At 43.9% G+C, this 16,662-nt stretch overlaps 1 protein-coding gene across 4 annotated transcripts in view; it reads right to left on the reverse strand.

Annotated features, from left to right (window-relative positions):
* Positions 1-4,213: 4,213 nt before the first annotated feature.
* The window catches only part of CDKAL1 (CDKAL1 threonylcarbamoyladenosine tRNA methylthiotransferase), a 629,466-nt gene continuing 617,017 nt past the window's right edge, over positions 4,214-16,662 (reverse strand). For all 4 annotated transcript variants that reach the window (XM_081827610.1, XM_081827609.1, XM_081827611.1 and 1 more), the window contains one exon: positions 4,214-7,533. In XM_081827610.1, coding sequence (XP_081683736.1) covers positions 7,345-7,533 — 189 coding nt within the window. In that variant the 3' untranslated portion in view covers positions 4,214-7,344. The remainder of the gene's footprint in view (positions 7,534-16,662) is intronic.

A 16,662-nucleotide genomic window follows, 5' to 3' on the forward strand; every position in this document is an offset into this window, starting at 1 on the left:
CTAATGATATTGAACATCTTTTCATGTGCTTATTGGCCATGTGTGTATCTTCTTTGGAGAAATGTCTACTTAAGTCCCTTACACTTTTTTTTTTTTTTTTAAACTTATAGCACCTGTGTAAGCGGGAGGAGGAATTTTCAAGCAGACTCCTCTCTGAGTGTGGAGCCTGACTCGGGGCTTGATCCCATGACCCAGGAGATCATGACCTAAGCCAAAACCAAGAGTTGGACGCTCAACCAACTGAGCCACTCAGGCGCCCCTACACATTTTTTTAAATTGGGTTGTTCAATTGTGGGTTGTTGAGTTATAGGACTTCTCTATATATTCTGGATATTAATCTCTTGCCAGAGACAGGATTTGCAAATATTTTCTCCCATTCTGTAGGTTGTCTTTTTGCTTTCTTGATAGTGTCTTTTGATGTACAGAAGTTCTTAATTTTGATGAAGTCCAAAATTTTTCTTTTGTTTCCTATATTTTCATATCACCTCTATGAAATTATTACCAAATCTAAAGTCATAAGATTTTCCCCAATGTTTTGTTTTCTTCTAGAAGTTCTGTAAATGTAGCTTTTAAGTTTATTTTGGTCTTTTACCCATTTTGAGTTTATTTTCATATATGGACCAAGGTAAAAGTCCAACTTTATTCTTTTGTATGTAGATACCCAGTTTTCCAATACCATCTGTTGAAAAGACTGTTCTTTTTTATTGAATGGTTTTGGCTCTCTTTTCAAAAATCAATTGACCATATATATGAAAATGTTCTTCCTGGGATTTCTGCTCTATTCTATTGGTCTATATGTCTGTTCTTATGCCAGTACCATATTGCTTTAATTACTGCAGCCATGTTATGAGTTTTGATGTTGAGAAGTATTTGTCAGTCTTTAAACTTTATAATTTTTTTTAAAGATTTTATTTATTCAGAGAGAGAGTGTGTGCAAGTGAGGGGACGGGCAGAGGGAGAGAGAGAATTCCAAGCAGACTCCACGCTGAGCACAGAGCCCGATGTGGGGCTCGCTCTCACGACCCTGAGATCATGACCTGAGCTGAAATCACGACCTGAGCTGAAATCAAAATTGGACACCCAACCTACTGAGCCACCCAGGCACCCCAAACTTTGTTATTCTTTTTCAAGATTGTTTTGGCAATTAGGGACCACTTGCAATTCCATATGAATTTGAGGGTTGGCTTTTCCATTTATGCAAAAAAAAAAAAAAGGCTGTTTTGATAGGTATTGCATTGAATCTGTAGCTTGCATTAGGTAGTATTTTAACAATGTTAAGTTTTCTGGGGTGCCTGGGTGGCTCAGTCGTTAAGCATCTGCCTTCGGCTCAGGTCATGATCCCAGGGTCCTGGGTTCGAGCCCCGCATCGGGCTCCCTGCTCAGCGGGAAGCCTGCTTCTCCCTCGCCCACTCCCCCTGCTTGTGTTCCCTCTCTCACTGTGTCTCTCTCTGTCAAATAGATAAATAAAATCTTTAAAAAAACAAACAAAACAATGTTAAGTCTTCTTTTCAGTGAACATGGGATATCTTTACATTTATTTACATACTTAAAAATTTCTTTCACCAATGGTTTATAGTTTTCAGCACACAAGTCTTTTCTACCCTTGTTAAATTTATTCTTCAGTATTTAATTCTCTAGGTGTTATTGTAAATGGAATTGCCTTTTTTTTTTAAATGGTTCATTTCCAGTATATAGAAACACAACTGATTTGTGTGTGTTGATCTTATAATCTACAACTATGCCGAATTTGTTTATTAGGTCTAACAGCTTTCTTGTGATTTCTTTGGTATTTTCTTCTTTTTTTTCTTTTTTAAGATTTTATTTATTTATTTGAGAGAGAGAGAGAGAGAGTGTGCATAAGTGGGGGGAGGGGCAGAGGGAGAGGGAGAAGCAGGCTCCCTGCTGAGCGGGGAGACTGACATGCGACTTGATCCCAGGACCCTGAGACCAGGACCTGAGCTGAAGGCTCAGCCATGGACTGAGCCACCCAGGCACCCCTCGCCAGATATGTTTGAATTACTTCTGGCTATTTCAAAACAGATCACACCTGTAAGAGTAAAAGTATCACACAAATTCCTCCTGCAAGGGCAGAGACTCAGAAGATAGAACCAGGAACTACATTCAGAACTGTCATCAGAGTCATTCCAAAGTGACTTTTCAAGGGAGATAAAACTCAATTTAAAAGTAAGCTGTTGTCTGTAACTAACCTCATTACTTATGCATACAGTATGTGGATGGTATGTATGCTTTAGTTCACAAAGGTTGGACCCAAGTATAACAAGTCAACAACATACTTTATATCTATTTGAAAATCTCTAGGTCTATTTAAAAACCACACGTTTTATTCCTCTTTACGTAAACTGTGGGTAAAAACAGAAGTTAAAAGCTTGGACCCTGGAATCAGACAGCCTGGAATAACATCTGTAGTTACTATGATTAAGCAGGCATATTAAAAGCAGACTACATAAACCTAAGAGTTAAAATTTCTAGTTCTTAAGCTTTTCTGAATTTCAAAGTTTTCTCTTACCTTGATCCAAGGTTGGGTTTTTAAAGATATATACATATATATGAAATATATAAATATGTATATTTACATAAATATATTTTTTAAATTATTCTTTTCTGGTATTCATAAGTGTGTTCAGATGTCCATTAACTAGGAAGACCATAAGAGACCAAATGAAACTCTCTGCTTCAACCTCTACAAAGTTGGGATATTTTGGCTATGGAACCAAGAAACAGTACTAGTAGGAAATAATTGACAGAAAACTAATGAAGAATAATAGTATCTGCATTTCCTTTTATCCCCAAGGCAGGGTGGGGGAGGGCATGACTTCTAGGTCTCCTATTAATCTGCTTGCTCTTTTCATCTTAGGCCATGGAAAATCTCCTTCTTGATCTTAGATCGGCCACCCAAATCTGTGCCCCACACCATTCATTAATTTGATCTCCTCAAATACAGCTGCAATCCATTTTCTTTGAATTTTTCTTCCTTTGCTGCATTTGTTAGAATTAGACTCTAAGTCCCTTGAGGCAGGAATCTTTTTATTCCATATACAATTCTTTTGGGTGGTCGTGTATTAATATCAGAATTTAAAACCACCTAACCTTATTTATAAAATTGGTCTTCATGTTTAAATGGCTAAAGTAAATCATGAAAGGGGAAACAATTACGTGTGCCAAGGACATACTACTTGATATATGTGATCCCATTTTATCTTTCAATGACCCTGCAGTAGACATGTCTCTCTGTTTTACAGATGAGGCTCAGAGAGTGGCCTGGCTGCAACTTAAATCAAACTTTTGCTGATGTCAAAAACCTCATGCTCTTTCCCTAAACTATCTGCCTCCAATTTGTACTGAGGTCTGAGGAAACTGCTGAGGTCGGAATCCAGTTGGTTCAGATCCTTGACTCCTTTATGGTTCCTTAACTCAAATTTTATTGTTTCCTTTTTTTTTGTTTTTAAGATTTATTCATTTATTTGAGAGAGAGAGCGTGCACGCATGAGCGAGCAGGAAGGGGGAGAGGCAGAGATGGAGAGAGAGAATCCCAAGCAGACTCCCCACCGAGCATGGAGCCCAACATGGGGCTCGATCCCAGGACCCCAAGATCATGACCTGAGCTGAAACCAAGAGCCGGACGCTCAATGAATGAGCCACCCAGGCGCCCCACGTTTTATAGTTTCAACACCATAATTCTAGCTCAATAGTTAGGCAGGTGCAAATTTATTAAACACGTGCTATTAATAAATTAAAAAACTAAAAAAAAATTTCGAGAAATAATTAGGACCCCAGGTTAAATATAAATTTGGCATGGATCCTCTACAATGGTCACGCCACAAAGCTGAGGTTCTCAAGCTTTCTCAATTCATGGCACTCCTAGGCCAATAGAAACAGCTGACCATCCTATTTCCTAAGTAGCTAGGTACTAACAACTTAATAAATACTTGTCTTTTTTTTTTAAAAAAGATTTTATTTATTTATTTGACAGGAAGAGACACAGCAAGAGAGGGAACAGAAGCAGGGGGAGTGGGAGAGGGAGAAGCAGGCTTCCCGCGGAGCAGGGAGCCCGATGCGGGGCTCAATCCCAGGACCCTAAGATCATGACCTGAGCCGCAGGCAGATGCTTAATGACTAAGCCACCCAGGTGCCCCTAAATACTTGTGTCTTAAATATCTTACAAAATCTGTGTGAAAAAAGTAATACGAGTCAGTTGAAATAAATATATTTTTATTTTATTCTAAAATGACTGTAATTACTTATAAATGGAACACGTGCATCTGTTGGGCACTGCACAACTTCTCAAACCGTGAAATAAGAGCGTCTTCAGTTCCTGTTCCACATTCTTGATACTTGCTTTTTTGTCACAGCGACTGCCTAAAATCCAGTCTTTGACATGGCATCATGAGGTGTGCATTCCAGTGCTGAAATGGAACCACTTTGAGCAACTGGTTTGCACGGTATCTGACAGATGTCACTGTTTCCCTCAAACATTTAAAACATCCTGGGGTGCCTCAGGGGCCAGGCAAATCTTAAGAATATCTTTTCCCCTCTTTCTCTTCTTCTTCTTTCTTTCTCTCTTTTCCCCCCTCCTCTCCCTCTTGCCCTTCCTTTACTTTCCTCTATGCTTGTGTTATAATGATAAAACTTCTCGAGGTTCATTTGTAACTCCAATCCTCTCCCCGTGACTGAAATCTTCAACCTGGACTGAAGTCAACAGGAAAGCATATGTTTTGACTGAAAGACATATGGAAATCTGATGTTTAGACACATTTCCCTAGCAACAAAGCAAAGTTTTCACCAAAGAATTTTTTTACATTATCCAACTGACTATCTCACACTTGATGAACCGAGGAAGACAGAATGAAAGAGAGGCAGAGGGTGAGGGAGGGAGGAAGAGAGAAAAGAAACTGGATTAATAAATCTTCTTTATTTAAAAATGTGATGATAGGAGGGGGCCTTTGAGAGGTGACGAGGTCACGAGGATGGGACCCTCAGCAACGGGATCAGAGATGCGGAGAGCTCCCTCCTGCTACCTCCTGAGATGCACAGGCAGACGGCCACCTATGAGGCAGGAAGTGAGTCCTCACAAGACACTAAATACGCCAGTGCCTTGACCTTGGACTGTCTAGTCTCCAGAACTATGAGAAATAGATTTCTGATGGTTGTAAGCCACCCGGTCGATGGTGTTGTTATAGCAGCCTGAGTAAACCAAGACAGGTCTCTTCATAGCTTCCTTCTCAGCAGGAAGAGTTACTATTAAAAAAAAAAAAAAGAAAGAAAGAAAGAAAGAAAGGAAAAGACTTTGGCACTAAGGGGAAACATGAAAAGAAAACAGGAGGCACATCAGCAGCTGCATTCACAAATGGCAAGTCAACCGTCCTCTCATGGCTGACTCCGTCTGAATCAGGATGGTCTATGTCATCCTACGCTGACAGCTCCCATCTCAGTGGCTTCACACAACAGAAGTTCCTTTTTTGTTTTACCCACGTCCAGCACGCGCTCGACGCGCTCCCTGGGGGACTCAGGCCGAGGAAAACGTCATCCTGACGTGTGTGCCCATCATCACCCTCGTGGCGGGAAGAGCATATGGCGACCGTGCCTCGGAGGTCTGTCCCTTCCACTCCCGTTGCATTGGCCGACACAAGTCACGAGGCCAGGCCCAACTCCAGCGGGGTGGGAGATGTGCAGGAGCACTGTGGGCAGGAAGGAGAGGAGCTGGAAAGGGGACGGCTCCCCTGAGACAGCACTTGCTCCGAGGACTCCCCTGCCCATCCTCTCCACCAGAGGGCTGTGTTGTCAGCAACCACCACACCCTCCCCCCTCTCTCCCTCCAGCAGGAGGTCATGGAAAAAAGCAAGCTGGGTCTTCAGACCATAGCCACCCGTCTAGCCAAGTGCTCATAGGATGGTGCTTTGATACTTCCTGAACCTCTCAGCAAAACGACGTTGCGGCCCAACTTGGGGTCAGAAAGAGGAGAGGTGGAGTGGGGTGGCCCCGTGCGGCTGAAACAATCCTTGAGAACCCCCACCACAGCGGGGGAGGGGCAGCGGGGCTGCTGGATGGCTGGGTGTGCGCTTGGTTCACGGGAAGGACAATGGAAGGGAACAGAGTGAAGGTAAGAACAGCTTAGAGCAGGAGGGGAGGAAAGAAACAGGGGAGGTGTAAGAGGGAAAGAGTGGGGAAGGGGTGAGCTGGGAACTACAAACACCCTGCTCATCTCCGGTCAGTTAGGGGCACAAAGCTTTTCTTACGTCCCACACAGTGTGACTCACTAGCATCCCAAATGAATGTTCCCCTGGGGGGGCTCTGCGAGGGCCCGGGCAGGTCCTCTGCATTGGAAATGGGATTTCCTCTTAGAAGCACATACCAGGTTCTGGAGAAATGTACTAACACTAGTTTTGTTTTGCTTTTTCGTTTTGTTAGCTCACCAACTGATGACATAAATAAATTTTAATTCGGATTCCTTAAAAGACACATAAAAGGAGGAGCTGAACACGGGTGTGGGTTTAAAGATGAAATGTCCTATGGTGACCAGAGGGCATCTGATTTCCCTGGGCCTATACGATCCAAATAACATCTAAATTCTGATGTTCATAGGATCGCTTAGTACATTGAGTCCTTCTACTGTGAAATAAGCCATTGTACTTAGTAAAGGCCAATGATGTCAGGTAGAAATAAACATTTGATGTCATGGGTCAAAACTGTCAGAGAAGGGGCACAGCTGGTTTTAGACAAATCCAGTTTTTGAAAGTCTGTGGGTGCCGAAGAAGTGGGTGATTCCTCACACTTCTCAGAAATGTCACCGAGATTTTTACTTGGCGACTCTGCCTTGTGCATTCCAAGAGAAGTCTTGTTCCAAACACAGGTTCCCATAATAAACTTTCCAGCAACACATCTGCTGTGAAAAATAAGATGTTTGTGGCATTTTACTCTAAACAAAGCATAAAGAGAAGGATACATTTTTAGATGTTTATTGAAGACTCAAAATTCTTCCCACATCAGGAAAAGATGACCGGATCCACTGTACAATTAAGTTCTGACTTGAAGACTGGAGGTTTAAAGAAAATGCAACCACTTGCATTTCCTGCTGCAAATTAACCGAAAGGAGCTTAATTCAAAAGATATGCTATGGCAACAGTCAGTAGGTGTTAGGTCAAATAACCGATGGCCCAACTCAATGGGAGACACGGTAAGCCTCCATTAAAAAGCACGGCTGATGCGGGGGCAGCGAGACCAGTACCAATTCCGGCTCTTGGAGGACTGATGTGGTTGCTTTTCTGCTCGTTGCAGATTTTAATGAGAAATTTAGTCTTCTTCACAAATGCTTCCTTTAGTTGTGCTTTAATTATAGACTTTGACCAAAAAAGCCAGAAGGAGAGCAAACAGAGCCAGGCCCACAGACGCCCTCAGTGTGCAGTCTTGATGGAGTCTTTGCAAGCGGAGTGCCATTCTGGAGCTCGCGGGGTCCCGCTGAACCGCAGAAGTGTGGGGCACCAAGCTCAGGTGATTCCCAAGCCTATTTCTGAAGTCCTATGAAGACGGAAACATAGAGGAGAAAAAAATGATTTTAAGATACAAAACAGCCCTACTGTGACTATCTGTCAAGTAATGAGTCCCTAGAAGAAGCTTTTTTTTCTTTATTGAGATGTAATTGACAAATAACATTGTTATTAGTTCAGGTGTGTAGCATAACGAGTCCATGTTTTATGTACTCCAAAATGACCACCACAATAAGTCTACTTAACATCCACTGCCGTGCATACAGTTTTTGTTTTTTTTTTTTTCTTGTGATGAGAATTTTTAGGATCTCCTCTCTTGGCAACTTTTCAAATATGCAACACAGTGTTGTTAATCCCAGTCACCGTGCTGTGCATGACACCCCCTGGGCTTACTCGTGCTGTAACTGGAAGTTTCCACTTTTGACCCCTTTCACCCATCTTGCCCACCCCCCGACCTCCACCTCTGGCAACCACCAATCTGTTCTCTGGATCTATGAGCTCAATTTTTTTTTTTTTTTAGATTTTACATATAATTGAGCCCATATGGCATTTGTCCTTCTCAGACTTAATTCACTTAGCATAATTCCCTAAAGGTCCATCCACGTTGTTGCAGATGGTAGGATTTCCCTCTTTTTTATGGCTGAGTAATATTCACATATACATACACATACACACACACACACACACAAGATATATATCCCACATCTTCTTTGGATAAAGACACTGGACACTTAGGCTGTTTCCATATTTTGGTTACTGTAAATCATGCTACAATGAACACAGGGGTGAGTGTTTTTGTTTTCTTCAGATAAATACACAGAAGAGGAACTGCTGGATCACATGGTATTTCTGTTTTTAACTTACTGAGGCACCTCCATACTGTGTTCCACAGTGGCTGCACCAAGTTACATTCTCTCACAACAGTGCCCATTTCTCCACATCTCTGCCAACACTTGTTATTTCTTGTCTTTTTGAAAACAGCCATTCTGACAGGTGGGAGGTGACAGCTCACTGCGGTTTTGATTTGCATTTCCCTGATGATGAGTGATGTTGAGCATCTTTCATGTACCTGTTGGCCATCTGTATGTCTTCTTTGGAAAAATATCTACTCAGATCCTCTGCCCATTTTTTAATCAGATTTTTTTTTGCTAGTGAGTTATAGTAGTTCCTTATATATTTTGGATATTACTTATCAGATATCAGATATAGGATTTGTAAATATTTTCTCCATTCAAGTAGACTGCCTTTTTGTTTTGTTGATGGTTTTCTTTGCTGTGTAGAAGCTTTTTAGTCTGATGTAAGAAGAAGCGATCACTTAGTTACTCCTTCAGCACAGACACATTCAAACACCACCATGGGCCACGTGGCGCCAAGTTAGGTATGGATAAATCACATTTCCTTTCTTTGAAGTGTCAGACCAAGTTCATGATTTTCCAGATTATGCACAAAACATATGAGAGGGGAGGAGAGAGAGTTAGTTTATGGAGAATTAAGGCAGAATTCACAAAGCATAATGTTTACGTAGAGTGGAATCATATCAAAAATGTACCTTTTAGGGATGCAACCACATCTACTCAGCAAAAAAAAAAAGAAAGAAAGAATGACATAGTTTTTATGGATGTCATTTCATTCCACAAACATATCCCTCCAGGTGGAGATTCCCGGCTGCCCCAAACTTGAAGAGGAAGCTGAAGGGTCTGGGTGGCCAGAAAGACAGCCCCCCTCCCCCAATTCAGCTCCCTCTGGTATGCTGTCTAGCTATGATCACTAGTGGGGAGGGAGAACCTGGCTGCTCTCTAGACGGTTCTAGCCTTTCAAAGTATAACTTTAATTCTGTTATAGAAGATCGCCATCTTATGTACAGGCTTTAGAGTTGGTGCCTCCCCTGCTGGGACCTGAAACACCACTTTGAGAGATGGAGATGGGGTGGGCAGGGGAACACGGACGGGATGAACAATGTGGGGGGCCAAGGGGGTAACCCAGAGGCAGGAAAACATCAGGCATGTCTGTGGAAGAACAAGAAATCCACAGCAGCACAAAATATTTCAACACCATTTTATTTTGCCTTTTCTTCCTTCCAAGCTCCCTAAGAATCTCTTGTTGACACCTGTGTCCTCTGTGTGGAAAGTGGGAGTTGCAGCTCACCACACATGGTAGACACACGGAAACCGTACTCTCCAGAAGGAAACCGTGGCGGGAATGTGCAGGGTAGGCTGACGGGAGGGAAGAGAATGGGAGTAGGTGATCCAGTGGTGAGTTGAGGCGGGAGGTGATGAGCACCTATGTTAGGATGATGGCAGAAGGCTGGGGAAGGAGGGACAACGGACTTTTGATGGAGAACCCACAGGATTTGAGTTCAGATGTGTGAGTAACAAGAGGTATGAAGAATAGGAATGGGGAAATGAAAATAACTTTTAGAATCCAGTTTCCACCAGCTAATGCTTCCATGTGATAGATGTGCAAGAATTCTTGCTTTGACTCCAGGAGACTAATGGCAAAGTTAAAAAAAAAAAAAAAGAAAAGAAAAACTGCTAACCTCAAGGATAAATCTCCCAACCCAATGGCAGTCGAATCATGATTCACTTCTGCACTCACGGGTGTTTGGACCGACACCCTGCTGGTGTCCGTCCCTTGACAAGGGGGCATGCAGTGGAACAGATGAGCTTTCCTCCCTGCAGCCGGGGGGGGGGGCATGACCAGAGCTCAGAGGTGCACCCAAAGCTGCCCCCGCCCCCGGAGACCATTCTCTTGTGAGACTGGCTTTCCATTGATATTTTGGAGCTAAGAATGTTGACAAACTTTTAGTTTGCCTAAAGCAGTCTCCATATCTCAAGGACAGCACTCATCTGGACCGAGCAGCCCGGAGAGAGAACGAAGTCCTTCACTACAGTGACATAAGCGATGTGAGTTCTTCAAGTGCAGTGAGGCTACTTCCCCTCCGGGTTCTTGGACCTGCGCGTCTGCAGGGGTAGAGTGGATACCCGCAAGTGTTCAGATGTGAATAAGTGAGTGAATGGGGGTGTGTGTTCCAGAGGAGGTGCAAACAATCAAAAACGTGCCTCTCCATGTCCCTTGTGACCCACGCATCCTGTGATGGATTCAGAGTATGAATCTACACGAATCCTAAGTTGCTGCCTCTAGATATTAAAGCATCACTTCTTAAATTTGGGTTTACGAGACCGTAACTAAGAGGCTGATTGATGTCTCCTTGGCCCGAGTTTGACATTTTTGAGTTACGCAAGGCTTTGAGAAGCCAGTGAAGACTACAGATTGTTCCCCAGAAAAATGTGGAGGTGACTGTGCCCATAGGCACACAGCGCTACTCATGCTTCCATGTATGACTTTAGGAAGTTCACAGACACCCTCACCGAGGAGTAGATCCAGATAGCGTGGGGGCTGGAGCTTTCTTTTTGGGAGAAAGTGCAAATACAAACTTAAGTACAGGGCCTTGGAAGGGGCCCCTCCAAGAGTGAGCCGGTGAAACACAATCTCTCCCAGCTTCAGGGAGAATCCACCTCTGTTCCACCCATCATCCCGAATGCTGGGCCCTGGTTCTACACCTGCCATTCCAAGCTGTCACTTGGTGATCACTGGTGCCAGGCCAGGGGTCAGGCTGACCTGGGCAGGACTAGGCCACGTCTTCAAGCATTAAGCATCTGGTTGAGTTTATAATACCTTCTGCTTCACAAAGCTGCAGTGCAGCTAATGTGTTTGTGCTCTTGGCCTGAAAAAACCCTTGACTTTTGATGACTATTCCACAAAATTTCTTCTCCTTCTTCTAACTCATTTGCCATAAAATTTTGCTCCAAATATGAAAGTTACTTACTGAATTACCATTGTGGATTACCCGTAGTTGTGTTCTTCCTTGGGTATTACTTTATTCCCTTCCACGCCCCTGCCCCCCACCTGCTCCCAGCAAACACCTAATGCGTCTGACCGTAATGGACCCCCCCATTCCCAGTGTGCCAAGTCTGCATCACAGAATCTCATGGACAGCAGGAGCGTGCTCAGGCAGCCGCACCCACCTGGCCTGCTGCTTTCCCTAAGATCAAGGTGGGCACTTGACAAACAACACAGCACGAGAGGGAAAAGGTAGCCTGTCTCTACCGTACTGGGCTTCTTTTTTATCTTCACCTTTTACCGACCCAAGATCGTGATTAAAAGAGTTTGATGACATATTTTTAAATATAAGATTGAGAAAAAGGCTTCTCAGCTGACAGTAATCAGTAGGAAGCTAGCTTTGTACATTTCAATTGTCACCACCACAGTGATACTGAAGTTAAAGTAACTTAAAAATATAGGAGGGGCGCCTGGGTGGCTCAGTCGGTTAAGCGTCTGCCTTCAGCTCAGGTCATGAGCCCTGGGGTCCTGGGATCGAGTTCCGCACTGGGCTCCCTGCTCAGCCAGGAGCCTGCTTCTCCCTCTGCCTGCTACTTTCCCTGTTTGTGCACTCTGTCTCTCTGTCAGATAAATAAATAAAATCTTTTAAAAAAATATAGGAAACAGAAGGACTTTCTCCTAAAGTCCAAGACACTCCAACATCTAAACATACAACTATGGCAGAGCTCTATATAGTTAGAAGCGAATAGGAAAGAATGAATAGGAAAGAATGTAGCACTTCTATGACCCAATTTAAACAAAAAGTGCTTTTAGGGGAGGTGATGATAAATCACCAATGTTAAGGTAAAAGTTTACATGTGCATGCCGACACACACACACACACACACACATACACACACACGCACATGGAGAACAATGTATGTAACTGACTTAGAGAAAAACTTAGTATGGCCAATAGTTCTGGGAAGTAAACAGAAGGCTCAAACCTTCCCTAAACTTAAACATTATTACCAAAGATTATTAATTCTTGAAATTCAAGATACACTTCCATCTCTCAAACAGTAACACACCCAGTATGAGAAATGTTATTGCTTGCTAAGACTCAGTAAACACCAACTCTCAAACTTACACTTTTTAAGAAATCCAACTCCACTGAGAAATGCCTTTTTCAAAACAGAAATTTGAAACGAGGCAGGATAGGACCTCTGTTCAATCAAAAAGATCCCTGCATTTATCCAGTTATAGTAAATTAAGGACAACACTGAGAAAGTGTTCACTTTGATTCACATGGGCTATCCCCCCGCTTTGTAAATCTGTTTCCTTAATTAATTTCTAAACATTCTTGCTAATTCTTAAAGCACCTTACTAATTTTCGAAAGTACAGCTTATCAAATCCTATTAAAGTAATAAATTTGGTAAAGTAGAACCAAGTACCTACACTGAAAACAAAACCAAACAAAAACCACTGTGATGTTCAGGAAGTCTACGGATCGGATTTCAATCAGGTGGAGATAAATGAAGACTTCAGAAAAAAGAACGCAGTCTGGCTAGATGGTAACAACAGTCCATCTTGAATTATGTCTTTCTTGAGCAGCTACCCATGCACGGCTGGGAAGAAGAAAGAGGAGCCTGACTACACCCAAACACATGCAGGGCACCGAGGTCACACGGGACCAGTGCTGGGGGCATGAAGTGCCCTGGGTCTGCCCTCTAGTCCCACCTCCATCTTAGGACTTGGGGGCAGATGATTTATCTTCTCTGTTTCTACACAAAATCACCTAAGAAATGGAGATACTGCTAGTATTTTCATATCATAGGGCTGTTAGGAGGATCGAGTGAGATGTGCATATTAAGTTTTTTGAGCATGTAAAACTCAAGATTAACACATTCCCTAGTGTTTTGCGGTTCTAATGGAACTGGCAAACTGTCTCAGATATTCTTTTTGTAAAATCATAAAGTCGCTATTTTATTTGCTTCTCAAATATGATTAACTGATTTAGGCTGTTTTTGTCCCTTCCGCATCATCAGGGGACACACGATATATAATGAATGAGCATGGGTTTCAAATTCTGGCAGGGCAGAAACTGAATCCAGGGTCAGACATCTGGCAGCTGTGTGACCTTGGGCAAGTGGTTCAAAGCCCCAAAGCCTAGTTACCTCTTCTATGAAGCAGAGATATCAATATGTACTGTAGATGATGTCGAGAGGGTTCGAAGTAATATGCTCAGTGCTCGGCTGGGATGCCTGGAATGCAGAAGGTCTACACGAAGGGCTACTATATTACATCTCAGGAGTGTGACCCGGAACGTGGGGAAGCCCAGAGCTCCCCACAGCACTTAGCACCAGCACTGAGATGAAGATGTCCTGTCCTGGGTACTACCCTCGCAAGCGCTAACCCACGATGGAGAAGCTATGCCTCTCTCTGTGGAGTGAGCCTTCTGGAACGGCTCTTAACTAAAACCATCCCATATGTGAAGGGAAACTTGGACCCAAATTTATGAAGAGGGGTTCACTGGTCACATGTGCCAGAGGCTCATTTTTATATCTGATTTTTCCTTCGATATTTAGTTTGTTTTTTTTTTAAAGATTTTATTTATTTATTTGAGAGAGAGAGAATGAGAGACAGAGAGCGTGAGAGGGAGGAGGGTCAGAGGGAGAAGCAGACTCCCCGCTGAGCAGGGAGCCCGATGCGGGACTTGATCCCGGGACTCCAGGATCATGACCTGAGCCGAAGGCAGTCGCTTAACCAACTGAGCCACCCAGGCGCCCCCGATATTTAGTTTTGTTATAACATTTTTTTTCAAGGAAACTAAAAAGGAAAGGAAACAGGTCACTCTCGATTCCACAAAGGTTTTAGGTTCTGTGCCCAGCCTGAACCAGCCAGCTCCCCTCCTCCACTCTCTGTCTGCTCCCTGCTTCCTCTTGAGATTGTTTTCCCAGGGCTCAGTCAGACGGGACCTCCTGTAGGAAAAACTCTCTCAATCAGCGCACAGCCCCAGAGGAGTGAGGTGCTTCCCCTTCATGGGGCTGGGCATCCAGCTGGCCGGCCTTCATCATGGCCCTTGTCGGTGGTAGTAAATGACCTGTCTACTCCTGCAAGATCCTATGAGCACCCCTCGAGAGGAGCCTTGCCAGTGCATGCCCAGGGCCCAGCACCGAGGGGGGTGGGCAGTGCTGGCTGAAAGGATATTTGCCTTTCTACCTGCTCCTTAGTACTACAGATGCACATTTTATACAGTGCAGATAGTCTTTCCATATAAATTGCCATTTACCTATTCTTGGATTTCTTATTAGATTGTGGGGTAGAGGGAACAGAGGGTCAAACATCATCAATACAACACAGTATAAAAATATAATAGTACCAACAGGGAAAAACTTGCCAGCAGAGAAGTAGCATGGTACATTAGTTTTCTATTGCTACTTTAATAAATTACCGTAACCTCAGGTTTTAATACAAATTCATTCGCTTGCAATTCTGGAGGTTGAAAATTCTAAAATCAAGGTGTCGGCAAAGCTGCATTCTTTCTGCCAGTTCTAGAGGAGAATTGGTCTCCTTGCTCTTTTTCTAGCTTCTAGAGGCTGCCTGTATCCGTTGGCTTGTGGCCTTTTCTCTCCAGGTTCAAAGCCAGTAATACAGACTTTTCAATGAGGATCCTTGTGATTTACGCTGGGCCCCCGGGAATAAACCCAGGACAATTTCTCCATCTCAACCTTTAATTGAATCACATACCTGAAGTTCCCTTTGGCCATGTAAGGCAAGCACATTCACAGGTTCCTGGGATCAGGACGTGGGTTATCCTGTGTGTGTGTGTGTGTGTGAGAGAGAGAGCACATTATTGTGCTTACCTCTCCTGGCATATGTGACTTCCCCGTGTTCTCACTGTCCCACCAGAAGGTGTGCTCAGTTCAGGCAGAGCTGAACCAGCTGTAGGAGAGAATGCACTCCAACAGAAGCCTGATGTTCTCCACGTCACAGGGAAAAGGGGTACAGGGCACCTCCCAGGCCATGAAGCCTCCTGGTGGAGGAAGACGGGGTTCCCAGGGCTCAGCCTCCGCTCACACAGACCTGCTGAGCCACCATGTCTGTCCTACTCATGGCTTTTTCAGCCGGAAGAGATAAGGACCTGAAGGAGGTGGTCAATGAATAGAACGTTCTCTGCAGGGGTATTTGTACTTCTGTGTGTTCCTTTGCCTTCTATATTTATATTTTTGTACAGGTGCAAATATCTTATCCTTTTCTTGGTTGGGTTTGGCCTTCCAATGGAAAGTCATGCCGTTCACAGGCCTATCGTGCAGTGCTTCTCCCCCCAAATATTTATAACTTGCATTATGGGATATGGCCATAGAACCAGAAGCCTAAGGATCCAGGAGGACATGTGGATGACAGCCTCTATATAAAAACACTAAGTAGATAAGAAGCATTTACGCACTGGTCACCATATGCCCGGCACGATTCTGAGTACTCTACATGCATTCTTTCATTCCCTCCAAATTCCCAGGGCAGCTGTTAACATGACTTAATTCCAACTTGCCCAATTGACGGGGAGCAGGTATCCATGGTGAAGCCGATGAGAGGCTTGGCTTCAGTCATACTAAGTTCAGCCTTGGTGATAACACATCAGAGGTACATTTCTAACGCCATACAGAGAAATGAGAAAAACCAAGGCACGGCATATCAGATGACTATCAGGATTGAGATTCCTTCTAAGCCGACTTTATCCACTTCACTTGCCACTGCATCTCACGGACGCAATGGTGGTGTTTTACGTTTCTCTACAGAAAGGCCATTCCGGGAAAGCCAGGTCAGGTCCTGAGGGGGCACTGCACTCCACCTGGCTTGCAGTTCTGAACCATGCTGAGACTTTGTAAATGGGACCCAGAGATGGCACACGGCTGCGTTTTCTCTGAACACACACACACACACACACACACACTTGATCTGCTCACATTAGAACATGTTGCAAAATGTGTTTTAATGAGGAACAGTTGGGCTGGTTCTGCTCAAATAAAAGATATCCCTGGAAGAGAGTCGCCACCTGTCTTCCCATCTCGCCGTGCAGCGTCTAAATGAGTTCTTCTGTCTCCGACACCTGCAGGTGTTGCAAGCTGCCTTCCTCGGATTGACAGACACCCTGTCCCCGCGCTCCGGGGCCTTACCAGCTACAGGGACAGACAGGGATGGAGGGTGCCGTGCTACCTTTCTCCACTACTCTTTCAGACAATTCCTCAAACTGGGAACATCTTAATTTCATATAATTAGGAATGCCCGATTCTCTCTGAACCAAAGATCTTAGTAGTTTCTAGTTCTTGAGGACTCTGC

The sequence above is a fragment of the Leptonychotes weddellii genome, chromosome 8 (assembly GCF_054177405.1).
Source record: "Leptonychotes weddellii isolate Sample4059 chromosome 8, ASM5417740v2, whole genome shotgun sequence".
NCBI classification, from domain to species: domain Eukaryota; kingdom Metazoa; phylum Chordata; class Mammalia; order Carnivora; family Phocidae; genus Leptonychotes; species Leptonychotes weddellii.